The sequence below is a fragment of the Drosophila subobscura genome, chromosome J (assembly GCF_008121235.1).
Source record: "Drosophila subobscura isolate 14011-0131.10 chromosome J, UCBerk_Dsub_1.0, whole genome shotgun sequence".
Classification (NCBI taxonomy): Eukaryota; Metazoa; Arthropoda; class Insecta; order Diptera; family Drosophilidae; genus Drosophila; species Drosophila subobscura.
Window position 1 is genome coordinate 2,588,444 of NC_048532.1, and position 16,201 is coordinate 2,604,644.

Consider the following 16,201-nt stretch of genomic DNA (forward strand, 5'->3'; position numbering starts at 1 on the left):
TTTGTTGCTGCAGCACAACTTTGGCCCTACCACCCGACCATTGTCGTACTTTTCTTTGCATTTAAAATTTCTCAAGAATTCGAGAGCGGAAAACTTTTCTCCGATATTTGTCTGAAATTGTTTTTAATGACATTTCTGGAAATTTGTTTCGCCATCGATTCTTAACAAATTTTGACAAGCTCTTCCCTTCCCAAATGGGTCAGTGGCATCCAATGAATCGTTCTTTCCTGGGAGACACAAATGTGTAGTTCAAATCTTTTCATTTCAATTTGTACCACCCTGTGAGCGAGGAGCTTGCTTTCTGCAATAAAATAGCTGCGGAGGAAGGCAGGAAAGTTTCAGAGATTGCCAGGTAAATTTCTGCTCACATTTTCTACATTAGTCAGCATTAAACATTTATTTGCTTTGAGTAGATTACACGCACCCACCACAACACAACATGGCACAACTGAGGCTGGAGAGTGCTAGGTTGCAACAAGAAATAACGGTTTCTAAAGTTTCATCCTCGCTTTTTTCATATTCCCTGCTAACCGCATCGCATAAGATAGAGAGAGCTGTAAGAACCAAAGCATTAAAAACGAACAAGGAAAAATGCGCGCCGACTCTGGGAGACTTTTGGTGCGGCTTCAGTGGTTAGGGTGGGGTTGGGGCTGGGGCTGGTCGATGGGTATGGTAATGCCGGAAGAGGGGGTTGGAAAACAAATGAGCTGGCTGCAAATTAAGTGCAGCTGCCAGATTCACTTTGCCGCCGCAACTACTTTAAACAAACTTTAACTGCGCTTTAAGTTTCCATTAAGATTATCAGATGTTTCCGTAAATCCATGAGTTTTCCGCGTCTCATGGCTAACGTTGTCCCTTCGGTTACGAATTACGAAACAACCCGTATGAAATAAATGTGTCAGGTACCAAAGAGAACAGAACATTTTCGCCTTGAATACATAACTGAATATGTACAGCAAACGACAAAAAGCAGCGAGCGGTCCAGGTGGACTCCACTGAGTGGAGTGAGTCCATTTTTTTGTTTTTAAATCAAAGAAGAATAAAGATATTCATTTCTATTCAAAATGAGAAGGGACACGTCACAACTTTTATACCCGGCACTCAGTACTACATCTGCTCAGTACTACATTAGCGGTGTTTTGTCAAATTTTTGCATTTTTTTCTTCATCTGTCATCTACATCCACAACACTACTCACGCCAACACGCTCCTTTTACGCTCCACAAATATAAGCTGCGGGACGGGGTGGGTTTAGCCACTGCAAATTCATTTTTTCATAGTGGCTATAATAATGATCCAATCGGATCCCAACTAGATGATCTTATAGATATGGTCATTCCCTACGGAATGGCGTTTTAAGTTTTCTTTTATCTTCAAAATTGTAGGTTTGAGAGGTTTTCGCCCTTTTGCGGGGGCGGAAGGGGGGCAGGGCTAATTTTTTAAATACACTTGTAACAGTACGAGCATACAGAACTCTGGATGCAAAATTTGGTGGCTTTTGCTTTTCTGGTCTCTGAGATCCAGGCGCTCAATAAGACTGACGGACAGACGAACGGAGAGGCAGACATGGCTCAATCGACTCGGGCATTGATGTAAATACTTTTACATTCACTTTGTGCACAAATACAATATACCCTATTTACTCTTCGAGTACCGGGTATAAAAATGATCAGTGTCCATACAGTGCATTGCAGAAATTTCACTGTTCGCAAATTAAGAGTATTTCTCAAAAATCCGCAAGCTTTCATGATGATCAAGCATTACATTCCGTATGTGTGTATGTATGTATGTATATTTTTACATATGTATGTACATATATTAGCAACACTCGAAGCTCTTTGCTAAAGCTTTCACATACATATGTATATACATATGTATATGTATGTGTATACACAAACGCGCTCTTGATTACACCACTCGACAAAATCGAACTCTTTCTTTTTTCTTTTCTGTGGCAGAACTTTTTATCTCTCTCTCGTATGTGTTTGTGTTTTGTTCTCCGTGTTTTCCTCTCTATATTGGATAAACGACGGGTGTTTTATTGACAAAAACTCTTAGTATACTCCCTGAATAACTTAATACTTTTATATATCCTAATCCGCGAGGGCATGCTTATTATTTGTACAAAATTAAAATATAATCATATTTAAATTCATTTGTGCGTCGCTAGTCGTGTTTTTGTGTTGTTTCTTTTCGTAAGTACACTCTCACATTTAGCCGCTCTCTTGTAGTTGCGTTCTCGCTCCAAAATAGCTGTTCTTCCTCTTTCGCTCACAAAACTTTATGTGCAGTAGCGCGCTCTCTCTGTTTAGCTGTCGCTACAACAAATCTTATCTCCTCTCTCCACTCATTATACACGGTACTCGAAGAGTAAATAGGGTATATTGTATTTCTGCACAAAGTGGATGCATGTAACGCAGAGAAGGAAACGTTTCCGACCCCACAAAGTATATACATACATATGTATATTCTTGATCAGCATCAATAGCCGAGCCGGGCTTTTTAAATAAGTTCTTTACAATCAGATTCAAGATACTTAAGTTATGTGACAACAAACCGCTACAGCTGAAAAAAGCTTAAAAAAACCGGTTTAAAAATTTCTTCAAACAAAAGTTCTGCCATAGAAAAAAGACAAAATGATCATTAGACCATTTCTAAGCCCAATACCTTTCGTAAAAAGTTGGTTTGGTTCCTTGAGGTAAAATTGTGTCGGAAATTGTTATTGATCTTCCTGCTAACCGAAGCAGATCTACCCTAGAAATTTTACCACACAGTGCAAGAGAGTTAACCACGATATAGTTTATTGATTTATTTGAAGCGCATCTATTTTCTCATCGTGTTTGCTTGTTTTCTTATCTATTTCCATGTCTACATATGTACATATATGTACATATTTATGTATGTATGCATGTACAAATATACCCCTGTTTGCCGGCAAATTGCGATTAACTCGATGATTAGCCCACCGACACGAGTAGGTAAGTATATAGAAGTGTTGGCGAATAGTCTTGAATGCTCTAATTTTGAGTACCTTCAGCTCATATCTCTACAATTAAAATTAAAAACAAAATCTTAGGAAAAAAAGTTTACCATGGTTTTCGAAAGTTTTAATTACAGCCCAAATCATTATTTTCGTGGATAACACATTTGTTAAAACCAGAGAAACCACAATCTACCCAATATTATAGGGTAGAAACATCTCGCCTATCCACTGTTGTGATGTGTCATTCGTCGATGAACGCTCAATGAGACGGACGTGCATGAAAGTCGGGTTCTGTTTGTGCAAGTAAACATAACTTTTAAAAAATTGCTCTGTATATGATTGTACCTCGAGTGCAATAAGTGTTTAAAATGATGAAACCACAGACATTAGCAGATCTCAGTCACTTTGATCTGTTTCGAATACTCGACTTTGTTAAGGCCAACTGCGATCCGAAGGACAAATCAGTCCCTTTCGACCAAGTAAATTACGCTGACCTATACAATTTTGCGGCCACATGCAAGAGGCATCGCCGCATCTTATGGGACTGGTCTCAAGAAATGTATGAGCGGCTGGAAATCGAACTGCTCCAGGTGCACGCTTATAAGAAACTGACCGTCAAGTTTAATGAAATTCACAGCACACTAAAAGGTGCTTCAAAGGCAAAGAAGCATTGGTACCTGGATGTCTTTATCAGAGACATGTTGGGAAATCAGAATATTGAATGCATTGAACTAAGATACACACCAAGAAAGTATCTAAAAACTCACGAGGAAATCTTTCAAAAAATATTAAGAGCGATACAAGCCAATTTTCATCAAGAGGAGTCAATGAATCCCTATCCAAAAATCAGGAGCAAAGTAAAAGAGATAATTGTAAATATCGCAGGTGTGTTCGAGTACTTTTAGCAATAATAAAAAATGTTTACAAGTAACCTTTCTTTTTTCCGCATTTCAGAATGTGAGTTCTTCGGCCTGGGCCAGTTTCGAAACATTTCAAAGCTTCGTCTCACTGCCAGATTTGCCATGTTGGATCTTGTCGAGTTCTGTAAGAACAACCAATCATTGTCAAGCTTGGAGCTGAACTCTTATCTGCACTCGGACCATGGAAAATTAACGTACATCGTTAATCACTGCCCGAAATTAAAAGAATTAAAATTCATGCTGAACGATAATGGATTGCTAAGAGATGCGGAATATGTGAAGTTGGCCAATCTAGACAAGCTGCAGCAATTGGAAATCAGGAAACCCCCCAACCACATAACATTTGAAGCAGATATGAACGTGGATAAGTACTACGATTGTAAAAGACCTAGAATGGATACTGGATACGAAGCCTTGATCATACCAGAGGGACCAAAGGAGGAAAACGTTCCCGTTAGGAGCCTTCTCGCAGCTATTGCTGGCAGGAAAAGGCAAACACTGTCGCGATTGATCTTGAAGTTTGAAATAGATGATAAATTGGTTCAAACTATCGGGAAAATCCAGAGTCTAAGACTCCTGGAATGCGGAATCTACGATCTAGGATGTATTCGACATTTGGCAAAGCTCGAAAAACTTACGAAACTGAGTCTGCTGAACAAGGGCCATCTGATTTCAGTAGGGGTCATAGAGCTACTAACCAGACATATAACTGTCTCGACTTTCGATACACAAATTGGTTTTAGCTCTCGGGGAACTCTAAGCATAATTTCAAATGATCCGAACAATTTTCGGGACGTGGATTTTGCACTTCTTTTGAAAATGAAAAATTTAAAGTGTCTTTTTGTTAGCTCCATTATGCTAAGAACAGTGAACCATATTTGGCCATCTTTCTTGGAGAATGGAATAGAGATCAAAAGCAACGAAGTTTGTCTATCGTTTGATATTAGGTCAACATGCCTTTGTATTATAATGGACAGTGATGCTAAAGTCAAGTTCCCACTTCCTGTAGTCAAGAATCTAAGATCATTTCGAATGATCTCCCTGGGAGAGCCCCGGTCACCACTTCTGAAGTCCCTGGAAACACACTACTCGACAACGCTGCTGGAAGTTTACATTTGTTTGCCGTATACCATTTTTGAATGTCCTACAAGCGAATACCTTAGCGAAGAAGATGTCGCTGTCCTTGCGCACATAACCTCACTCCGAAGGGTTTCCTGTGTGTTACAAAAACTGAAATTCGTTCAGCCATTTGCACAGCTGAGGGAGCTAGAGAGCCTGGTAGTCTTTTCTGGTCATGATCCAAGGAAAGTCGAATTCGGAAGGTGGATCTTTCCCATTCTGATATTGTGCCCAAAACTGGAACATTTTTATATCACTCTGAAGGGTCTACATCTGCCCCCTAACAGATTACCAAAGAATTTCTTTTTTCATCTCGATAGTGCACTAAATAGGAGCAGGGTCGGTATCTCGCATAAGTTAAAGTTCTGCCTGGCTTCAAGCACCGACTACAAATTTACGCAAAAACAGGTGAGTGGCATATTTAGATGCAAATATTGATTTGTTTTTTGCAAAATAAGCTCAAATTCGTCTTTCAGATAAGGCAGACTGAAAATATGAAGTACTGTACGGTTCAGACCAAATATGTAGAGAACAATCACTTCTTTGATTAAGAAAATTTAATTTCAAAATATATTTGACCGGGACTTTAGTTTAAGCTTTCTTCAACCAGTTTTCACTTTTTCAAATCCGTCGTTCAAGCAAACATCTGATTTTCATACTTACATTTGAAAATTGCATAAAATCAGAATCTAATAAATGGAACAAAGTCATAGATAATACTAATAATAGACCTTAATTGTTATTAAGACAATTCATTAAATTCAATTTTCAGCTTACTCACCCGAGTAAACGAAATTCGCATGCACATGACTAGTCGGAACGAGAAGGGACGTGTGAGACGCTTTTTACGCATCACACTCTTTTACCCCCGGCACTCAGTACTACATCTGTACTTTAGCGGTTATTTGTCAAATTTTAAATTTTTTCTTCATCTGTCATCTACATCTACAACACTTCTCACACCAACACGCTCCTTTAGCTCGCCCCCCTTCCCTAGACCCACACACTGCAGACTCACGGCAGAGGCAGAGCCAGCGGACGGCGGCCAGTGTGCGGCCACTGCGCGAAGGAGAGTGTGAATGGGAGAATATGCAAAAAACAAATATAAGCTGCGGGACGGGGTGGGTTTGGCCACTGCTAATTAATTTCTTCATTGTGGCTATAATAATGCTCCAATACTGCCCCAATTTGGTGATCTGATAGATATGGTCATTCCCTACAGAATGTCGTTTTAAGTTTTCTGCTATCTTCAAAATTGTAGATTTGGGAGGTTTTCGCCTTTTTGCGGAGGCGGAAGGGGGCGTGGCTCATTTTTTAAATACACTTGTAACAGAGTGAGCACACAGAAGTATGGATGCAAAATTTGGTGGCTTTTGCTTTTATGGTCTCTGAGATCCAGGCGCTCAACAATACGGACGGACGGACAGACGGACGGACAGACAGACATGGCTCAATCGACTCGGATATTGATGCTGATCAAGAATATATATACTTTATGGGGTCGGAGACGTTTCCTTCTGTGCGTTACATACATTCACTTTGTGCACAAATACAATATACTCTATTTACTCTTCGAGTACCGGGTATAAAAACAAGATTAAAGACGACCTGCAGAACTTGTCGAGAACTGAAAAGGTGATCGATCACGCTTTTCGTTATATTTCACGTTTAGTAAAAACTACCCTCGCATTGCTTTGAGCTGCCTGTTCGGAAGGGTTTGAAATTCCAAACGCAATTTTTAAGCTAGCTTCAAATTGAAATACACATTGAATAGACAACAGCTGGCACTTGCCACTAGATTGTCCTGTGTGCGGTGTTGAAAGTACCTCGGGCGCTAGGCCGGGTGGAATGCAAATTGCGTATACTCGTATGCTGCGGGTTCCGGATGTGACGTGAGTGCAATGTGCAAACTAAGCAACGGCCAGTCTCTGTTTTATTTACGCACTGAAAACTCGTTGAAAGTAGACACAATCAAGCATATATAGACGAAGATACAGGGAGAGTGACAGGCAATGAATGCTAAATTATCTAGGCCGAGTGCATTAGTTCCCAACAGAGAGACAGAGAGACGGCCAGGCAGACCACAGTGGCATAATTTGTCAGCTGTCGGCCAATTTTGTGAGACTGCTGCTAATTAAATATGTCAGAATATTAAATGCCTGCAGACTCGCAAAGTACTTGAGTGCCGTGCAAACAGCAGGCCAGACACAACTAAGCAATATGAAAGTCAAGCCTAAAGAAGGAAAATGTCGGCTTCCTCCGCCCAAAGAATGTCGGAATCAAGCAATACAATACAAAACCTCCCATCTAATCAGACGGTATCAATGGGTGCACTCAGCTGTGTCTGGCGCAGTTTTTTGATGTTTCATGCTCGTATTGGTTTTGTGGCTTGCATATTTGTCATTAATTTACGGATAGGCCTGATGCTGCAGCTGGCACCCCGGAGTGATTAATACCAGCTAATGTGACACGGATCAAAACATGAAAGGCTCTGACCGCAATGCTCTCATTAGGTCATTGGAAATCAAATTTCAGCTAAATCTCAGCGAATGCGTATTTAATATCTCTGCAACGTATCCGTATCCTTCTTTAACTCAACATTGCCATGGGTCATGGCATTTATTTGCATCTCAATTTACTTTAACTCTAACAAAGATCATAGAATTCAACAAATTCTAGATGGGAGACTAGTTCATACTCATTTATTTCCTCGAAAATTCATGCCAACTCTTATATGTACATATGTATATACAAACATACATTCATCTATATATGTATATGTTTCCGTGGCATCGCCTTATAGTATATAATAAATCTCTTTAATAAATTTGTGACATTTATTTACTGCGTTAGCAAAAGTATATTTAAACTTAAATGTTCGATTAAAAACATCAGGAAACATGTATAACACAACATTGGATATTTTTCAAGTGCATGGCGAAAATTGTGAGCTACCTTTGACCAGTAAAGAGAACTACGATAAAACAAAACATGTTTAGCAAGCAAACTTATTGAGTGAAGTGTGATGCAAGAGAGCATCTCGTTCAAACAAGAACTTAGCTTGACTTTATTTAACCAGATTCATTAATGCATACAAATAAAATCGAAAAAATAAACATCTGACAAGTCAACTGAACCCGTAGGCTTATGGAACATCCCTTACAGGTACAATTCAATTAGCCGTATAGCTTAGTGTTCGCCATCCGCCATGCCAATTATCTTACCTTTCTCTGCAACCAATTAGCCGTTTTATGCAAGCGGGCCACTGACTAACACTTAAACCGTTTCTGAAACTGAAACTTCAAACCGCTGCTCCCAGTCAGCGTCACAGAGCCCCAGCGCCGGGACTGATGAGGATGTCGATGCCTTTGGCCATAAACCAATTACTCGACGTCCCAAAGGAGAGCCTTCTGTTGCCTTGTCAATTAATTGGATTATTTATGTGTATTTTGATGGAAACAAATCGCAATCAATTTTCGTGTGTGTGTGTGTGATTGGCTCGGCTTGGGCTCGAACGAAGCTGGGGTAAATTGTGTAGGCCAAACTTGTCAAGCCAAATGCTGGCCATATCATTTATAATAAACGGAAACGGAAACGTGTTCTTCTGTGCGTTACAAATATCCGTTATTCCCCACAAATACAATAACCCTATTTACTCTTCGAGTACCGGGTATAAAAAGATTCTGAATTAAACCAAATGACTTTACCATATTCTATGTTGTACTACAAAAACTTGGTTATTCCTATGAAATGTGATTTTGGAACTGCATTGAAGTCTTTCAGCGGAAAATTCTCTGATGTTTCCTTTTAGTGACTTTGGAGTGCTTCAATAATGACATTAAGTAATACTGTCAACGTCTTTTTACTGCCAAGAAAAACCAAGAACCAAGCCATCAAAAGCTCATGAGTGGGAATCCACCAGACCTCAGACAGAACTGGATACGACACTGCGATCCTTGTGTTCGATAAATGTCAACAAGTTGGGCAAGTTATAATTGAAACACTTCGGCAAGTTGTGCATCTTGTCACCGAGAGCATCAAACAATTTTAGTACAATAGAGTACACAACATTTTCAATTTTTCGAAATATTTACAAAACTGTCTGATGAAAGATTTGCATCGCCTTCCATTGGATTTACTTCTACTTCCCCCTACTGATGCATGTCAAGCCAGTTCAAGAGTCAACAAGCCAGCAACTTCGACTTCGGCTAGCGTCACCACATTCTTCCAACCCTTTCGGGCGAAGCAGCCGCTTCAGGCCAGAAGACGATGTAAGTCAAGACTGTAAAGTGTGAGAAGGTCACAGTTGTTTCGGTCCTTGTCAAACAATGCAATTACTTTCTTAACTTCTCAATCAACAGACACAGGACAATACATTTCCTTCTTTTTAAGAACAAGTTAATTAATGTCAAACGATTTCGGAACTTTAAGGAATATTTCTTATAGCGCTTTTCAGTCAAGGCACTAGCCTGAATGCTATCAGTAATGCCAAGAAACCAAAAACTTCCGCGGCTGTAATCCGTAGAACTCAAATATGATAGAGTCACTAAGTGAAATGTTGATGAACAACAAAAAATGTTCTAACATAACCAAGAGAGAGAAGTTTTTACAGATACTCGTATTAGATCCACTGAGTTTGACATAAATGAAAAAGTTTAACCAGCAAACAGGAGGCGGCAATCTAAAATAGAAACAATAATATCCTATTCCCTTCACCACATCCGACCGAAAGACACAATGGAAGCGTGGCCAACTGCTGGCCCAAACTTTTTCTTTGCCAAGCCCCGACACCCCTGCAGGCCCACTTCCGCTCATTCGTGGCGCTCGCTTGACGGCTTTGTGCCCACACTTGATGTATTTCTGATGCCAACAGTTGCCATTTTGTTTTTACTTGGGTCTGTCTGGAAATCTGTTCTTTCACAAATTTGCCCGACAGGTAAAACATTTTATTTATTTAGTTTTTCTCTTGTTGCTGCCCGCAGCATTTTCTAATTATAAATTGTTGCCGGCTTTAAGTGAAAAATTATGCCAAATTGTTTCTGACAGATTTCATTAACAGTTCGGAGTTTCGCATAATTGAAAATATCGTTCCCCCAACCGCCAAGCCTCCAACCTCCTCCACAATAATCAGAAATGTTTTTACTCTTAACTTTTTGCGGCTGCAACACTGGGGGAGTTTTACTGCTCAAACATAAATACATTTTCTTTTGAAAAATTTTTATTGTGTGTTTGTATTTATACCCGGTACTCGAAGAGTATATAGGGTATATTGTATTTGTGGGGAATAACGGTTGTATGTAACGCACAGAAGGAAACGTTTCCGACCCCATAAATTATATATATTCTTGATCAGCATCAATAGCAGAGTCGATTGAGCCATGTCTGTCTGTCCGTCCGTCTGTCCGTCCTTATGAGCGCCTAGTACTCAGAGACCATAAAAGCTAGAGCCACCAAATTTTGCATCCAGACTTCTGTATGCTCACACTGTTACAAGTGTATTTAAAAAATTAGCCCCGCCCCCTTCCGCCCCCGCAAAAGGGCGAAAACCTCCCAAAGCTACAATTTTAAGGATACAAGAAAACTAAAAACGCCATTCCGTAAGGAATGACCATATCTATCAGATCACCAAATGGGATCAGATTGGATCATTATTATAGCCACAATGAAGAAATTGATTTGCAGTGGCTAGTCCCACCCCGTCCCGCAGCTTATATTTGTTTTTTTTTGCACATTCTCGCATTCACCGCAGTGTGCGGTCTCTGCCTCTGCCGTACCTCTGCCTCGCCCTCTGCCGCGTCTCTGCCGTGACTCTGCAGTGTGTGTCTCTAGGGGAGGGTGGCGAGCTAAAATAGTGTGTTGGCGTGAGAAGTGTTGTAGATGAAGATGGCAGATGAAGAAAAATTGTAAAATTTGACAAAACACCGCTAAGGTGCAGATGTAGTACTGAGTGCCGGGTATAAAAGTTGTGACGCGTAAGAAGCGTCTCACACGTCCCTTCTCGTTTTATTTAGTGTATAGTAATATTTAATGTGCTTCAGATAAACTTTCCTGCTCTGTTATATCAAAGAAAACAAAACATTTCGCTGGCGGTTATTGAGCGGAATTAGAGATTTCTTATATCCCCCGCCATGGAGGTGAACTCCCTTAGCGTTTAAGAGTTTTGTCGCCCGTGGATAAGAAATTGAAAGGGATTTTCCGCCTTTACATCTTCCTCACAAAGCCGTATGCGCATAGGATATATCCATTAGCTGGAGGTAACCATATCGTCACAATATACATATATAAAAGGGACAAGACTTTCCCAACGATCGAAATACTAGCAAACAAAAAACACTACCTGAACCCCCGTCAGGTCTGGGCCAAACCCCAAGCAATAGTCGTTCAGTGGTAGTATTCCTGCTGTTGTCAAATCTATTACTATAACGGGATAAGATAAGAGTATATCATATTCAAAATAAGCCAGTAACGCTAGCTTTTTTTAATTTTTAGCAGGTTGGGTTTTTTTAACAGTTTTTTAAACAAACAGCTGAACGCTTTTGCAACTTATCGACTGAAAAAGAAAATGCTCTGCTTGTGCTAAAGAAATATCTATCATAATACCGTGCCAAGATATAGAGCCATAAATACTTTATCAGCTTTCCGCTAAAATGTTCCAGACCATGTCATCGTCCAGATGTGGTATAGAACATATTCTTAATGTTAAGGAAGCATTAAGCACTTCATCTTCTCGAATTGTGATTTCATCGATATTGTCGTTACCGGTAGACCTTGCATTATGTTCTGAATGGAACGGAAAATAAAATGCGAAAAGTTTTACGAATTCATCCAATTGCACTGTTCACATATTAAAATGTTTAATGTTTGTACGCTTAACGGACATTTTAAAATTCTATAAATATTAAAAAATATCAACAGGCCAGGATAAACTCACACACAGAAACATACACACACCTGTGCTTAAATACCTACATATGTACATATGTGTGTATATGGGCACATATGTGGGACACACACACATTACGTTTTATTGGCATGGCACTACTACTGACCTACTTTATATACACCTGAGATGGCTCGGCACACACACTTGGACAGCATACACCTGCTGAAACCCGCACATACCGGTTAATACATGGATACATACATAGGGAATACAAAGACAAGAATGGGGGCAAAGGTGGCACTGCAGGCGCGCTTTGATCTATGGCCTGGCTGGCATTTTCCTTTTCCGCGAAGGTCTTTGCCAGCCACAGCTATGAAACTTTTCAGCGGCCCACAACCAGCACGAAGAGCAGAAAGTAATTTCTCCATTTTGCACGTTAATTAAATTAACGAACAAAACACCCAACCTTAAAATATATATAGTTTCTATAAACTGAAAACTGAAAACTGAAAATTACTGGAGACTGGAGATGTTGGTGCGAACAGCGATTGCAGACAAGGAAGACTCCTCTAGGATTATTGATCTACAGAAGAGTGCCAGAGGTTGCTAAATTACAATTTATATCATCTTTTAATGATTTTCCGTTGTGTGTCACGGAACCCTCAATAAAATGCAACCAAAGAAATCATGTTTAATAATTCAAAGCCGCAGACAATAAACTGTCGGATGCCCGGGGCAAAGTATCTCATGGATACATATGTATGTTTCTATTGGAATTGGGTAGTGAGTACGCCGACGTATCTTCCAGTCAAAGTGCGTGTTTGGGATGAATTATCAAGTGTTGTTGACACAAACATCCACCCGCGCACATACTCGTAGATGTCCTCCTGCAGGACGAGCCGGAGCGTAAGCGCTGCAAAGGATGACGGCACTAACAGAGCTTATGTAAATTGAAAGTGTGCGCGGGCGTGTCATAAGAACAGCATATCTCCCTCTTCCCACTCCTCGCTCAAACACTCTTGTTTGTGCGATTGTCTGTGCGACAATAAACGAAAATACATATGTACATACACAAACCCGTACGTACACATACAATAAATGCTTCCAGCAAGCAAATGACCGGAAAGGCATACATAAATAAGTTTCCGGATTAAACGCACATCTTTCGACTCCTCCGTCAGCCGACTCTACTTCCTTGTGCGGACATTCTCGCTAGTTGGTCCAATAAACCGAGACTCTAAGAGCGCACAATGAACTTGTACGTATTCGTGTGTATGTTTGTACATATGTATGTACATATGTATGCATGTACATACATATGTACATACTAGATGAGTGCGTCTATACAGCAAAGTTTGGATTAACTTATTCATCGACCGATGGTCACTTGTAATGTTCTAAAGAAGAATTTGAAATGAGTTGGCAATCACGAGCTGAAAATTAAATGTCAGAAATTAATTTGTCCAACAGAAATAATTTGATAAAACCAGTTAAGAGATGTGAAAAAAAAGGTTGGTGAGCCCTCCCCTCCCCATAAACCCCATTTCCATTGGATATTTAATGATTAATACAATTTTTATTGTCCCATCCAAAGGTTTTACGCAACTCAAATTCCATAAACCATTTTATTCCATCATCCTGGGACATAAAGTAGTTTGATTCAGCCTCGAGGTTGTCGCTGCTCTTTTTCTGTCTGCTTGTTTGCTGTTTCTCCAAAAAGATATTTCATTTTTATTCTACTGCGGCGCTGCACGTGGTCCACACTCGCATTCAATATTCAAGAGTCTCAACAAATTACTTGAACCCTTTTCATAGCCCGTTGGATGCCCCTAAAGGCTTTAAGTCATTTGTCAAAAAGTGCAAAAACGGCTTACGAGACTGCAAAAGCAGAAACACAGCCGCGTCGTTTACAAGCATACGGATATTGCTGGAAAGGACATTTGAGACCCAACCCAATTTCACTTTCACACTTTTCTACTTATGCAAATGTCGGCTCCTCATTCGTTCTGCAGAGACAACAAGAAGGGTAACAGCATAACAATAAAATATAATACAATATCTGAAGCTTTGCCTTGAGGAAGAGACTACCAAACACATTGCCTGTCATCTTTTCACACATTAGGCCTACTTTATTCTTGGGTCGTTGACAGATTAAATTACACAATTGTGGGGCCAGGAGACCTCCGTTGACAGATCATTGCGGCAAAAACAACATCCATCCTTATAGGTAAATAAAAAACAAATGTATGTCCAACATGAAAAACCAATTTGGCAACAGCTCCCAGGATATTGTGGTACAAGACAGCCCGACTCAGACATCAGCGATGTACCAGAAACCAATACCTCGAACACTGCCCCTAATTGTTTCAGAGAGCCAGCGAATTTATGGCCCCAACTATTAAAGGTTCCAGCTCAGGGTGGCCACAGCCCCACTTGTGGTTTATGGCGCAGCCTGGTGTTTTAAAAAAGCCGGCCAGAATGGGACCGCAGTCCCTGGCCGCGTTTGCAAAAGGTTAGTCGTCCGACCAGCTCAGCACATTATAAAAAATTCAATTATAAGCTTTTTATAATGGCATGGGTTGCGTTCCACCTGGCCACGATTTTCATTTAGGTTTTTCGCTTTCAGTTTACACTTTCTCATTGGCCGAACTAAACCGTGGTAAAATTTGTGAAATTTTTCCACCTCGAACTTTATTGCTTATCTTATTGCGATCCATAGAATGGGGGAAACTGAACTGATAAGTTGCTCAAACAAATCGCACAACGAATGCCGGTTACAAACATTTCAGTCGCCTACTTAAACTTGAAGAGTGAACATTATATTAGAAAATATTTTAAAATAAATTGATTAGACTGAAAAAAAAATGAGTAAGACGACCATACTATGTCTTAATGATTATTGCCTGTACGCAATATTCGATCAGATAGAACTTAATTGTAAACTAATGGGAAGGGAAGTGACTGAAGACAGCATTCGATACGCAGATATTATTAATTTTGCGAGCTGCTGCCATCATTTAAATACAGCCTTTCTGGCCTGGAATGTTAACCGGCGCCGCGACATCGATCGAGCATTTTATACCCTTTCGACAAGTGTTTGTATTGACTTCCAAACACATTACAACCGAGAGAAACAGATTACTGCAGCAGATAAGAAAGCCTCCTGGCAGACTCTTGTTAATGCTCGAATACATAATACTAAGCTCGAACAGATCATACTTGTGTACTTATCCAAATCGTACTGTGGTGAGCACATAGATGTATTCGAAATGACGCTGAGAGCACTTCGAAATAAACGCACCTTGAGAAAACTAGAGATTAAGATGAAACGTAAGAGGCTTCGAAATATATATTAAGTCAACGATTATATCAGACTATTTTTATAGCGTATTCGCTGGACAAACTGCTGGACTTTGGTTACCTTGAAATCCTTGACCTAGATGTATAAATGGAAGCCCTTACCTTGGTCGAGTGTGTGAGATCGAACCCGAATCTCCGTGGGCTTGTTTTTATAAGCACCGAAATCTTTGGGAGACTCGCCGACATTGTCCCATATTGCAATAATCTGAGGAGTCTGACATGCGCATTAAGCTTGGTGTGGACGCTACCGAGTATGCATTATTTGGGTCGCTCGAAAAGCTGGAGACGTTGCGAATATATGTACAGCCTCAAGTCAGTTCATTAGTGCAGCTATTTAAATCACTGGCCACCAAAAAGACGAAGGGATTACTATCTATTCATGATGCGAAGATGAATTATGATGAAGTCGATGAACTTGCCAAAGTTCTAACCCTGCGGACATTGCATTGCCAACTCATCGAACCGCAACATTTAGAACTCCTTACCTCGATCGCCGAAATGGACCACTCTGAAGTAACTTTTCACAATGTTTTAAATGAGTCCCGACCAGCAGATGTCGATTTGATCAAATTTACTCTTTTTGTCGAGAAGAAATCGAAAACGCTTGTCTTGTTTGTTGAGAACCACACCTGTTCCACACTCCCATATGAGTTTATATCAAAACTTCACAATGTGCGCTTGATTCGCATTGAGGGAAGCCAGGGAAGCGGTTCATTATGAAGCCTATTCCAAGGACTGGCATCCAGAGAAACCCAAACTCTTCAGCAATTGGACCTGAAGAACTATGACTTCAACATCGACTGCGAACAAATAGCAAACATTGCTAAAATCAGTTCGTTAAGATTTTTACCTTTTCGGTGTTCCCCACATGCGGCTAATATTGAGTCTTTAGCGCAGCTCAAAGAATTGAGATCTCTAGAAGTCTCTTCAAAAATCC

The 16,201-nt window shown here is 40.2% G+C and overlaps 3 protein-coding genes across 4 annotated transcripts; all 3 read left to right on the plus strand.

Annotated features, from left to right (window-relative positions):
* Positions 1 to 3,100: 3,100 nt before the first annotated feature.
* Positions 3,101 to 5,747, plus strand: LOC117893902. 2 transcript variants are annotated; one of them, XM_034800681.1, is made up of 4 exons: positions 3,101 to 3,867; positions 3,937 to 4,026; positions 4,081 to 5,429; positions 5,498 to 5,747. In XM_034800681.1, the coding sequence occupies exons 1-4, from the start codon at positions 3,351 to 3,353 to the stop codon at positions 5,570 to 5,572; spliced, it is 2,031 nt and encodes a 676-aa protein (XP_034656572.1). In that variant the 5' UTR covers positions 3,101 to 3,350; the 3' UTR covers positions 5,573 to 5,747. The 2 variants fall into 2 exon arrangements, with proteins under 2 accessions (XP_034656572.1, XP_034656571.1); XM_034800680.1 differs by having other exon boundaries at positions 3,108 to 3,867; positions 3,937 to 5,429.
* An 8,872-nt stretch (positions 5,748 to 14,619) lies between these two features.
* Positions 14,620 to 15,422, plus strand: LOC117893905. Its single transcript, XM_034800684.1, has 2 exons — positions 14,620 to 15,234; positions 15,291 to 15,422. Exons 1-2 carry the CDS (start codon positions 14,769 to 14,771, stop codon positions 15,350 to 15,352), a joined length of 528 nt encoding a protein of 175 aa, XP_034656575.1. The 5' UTR covers positions 14,620 to 14,768; the 3' UTR covers positions 15,353 to 15,422.
* A 28-nt stretch (positions 15,423 to 15,450) lies between these two features.
* LOC117893907 lies at positions 15,451 to 16,010 on the plus strand. Its single transcript, XM_034800685.1, has one exon. It carries the CDS (start codon positions 15,484 to 15,486, stop codon positions 15,982 to 15,984), a length of 501 nt encoding a protein of 166 aa, XP_034656576.1. The 5' UTR covers positions 15,451 to 15,483; the 3' UTR covers positions 15,985 to 16,010.
* The last annotated feature ends 191 nt before the right edge of the window (positions 16,011 to 16,201 follow it).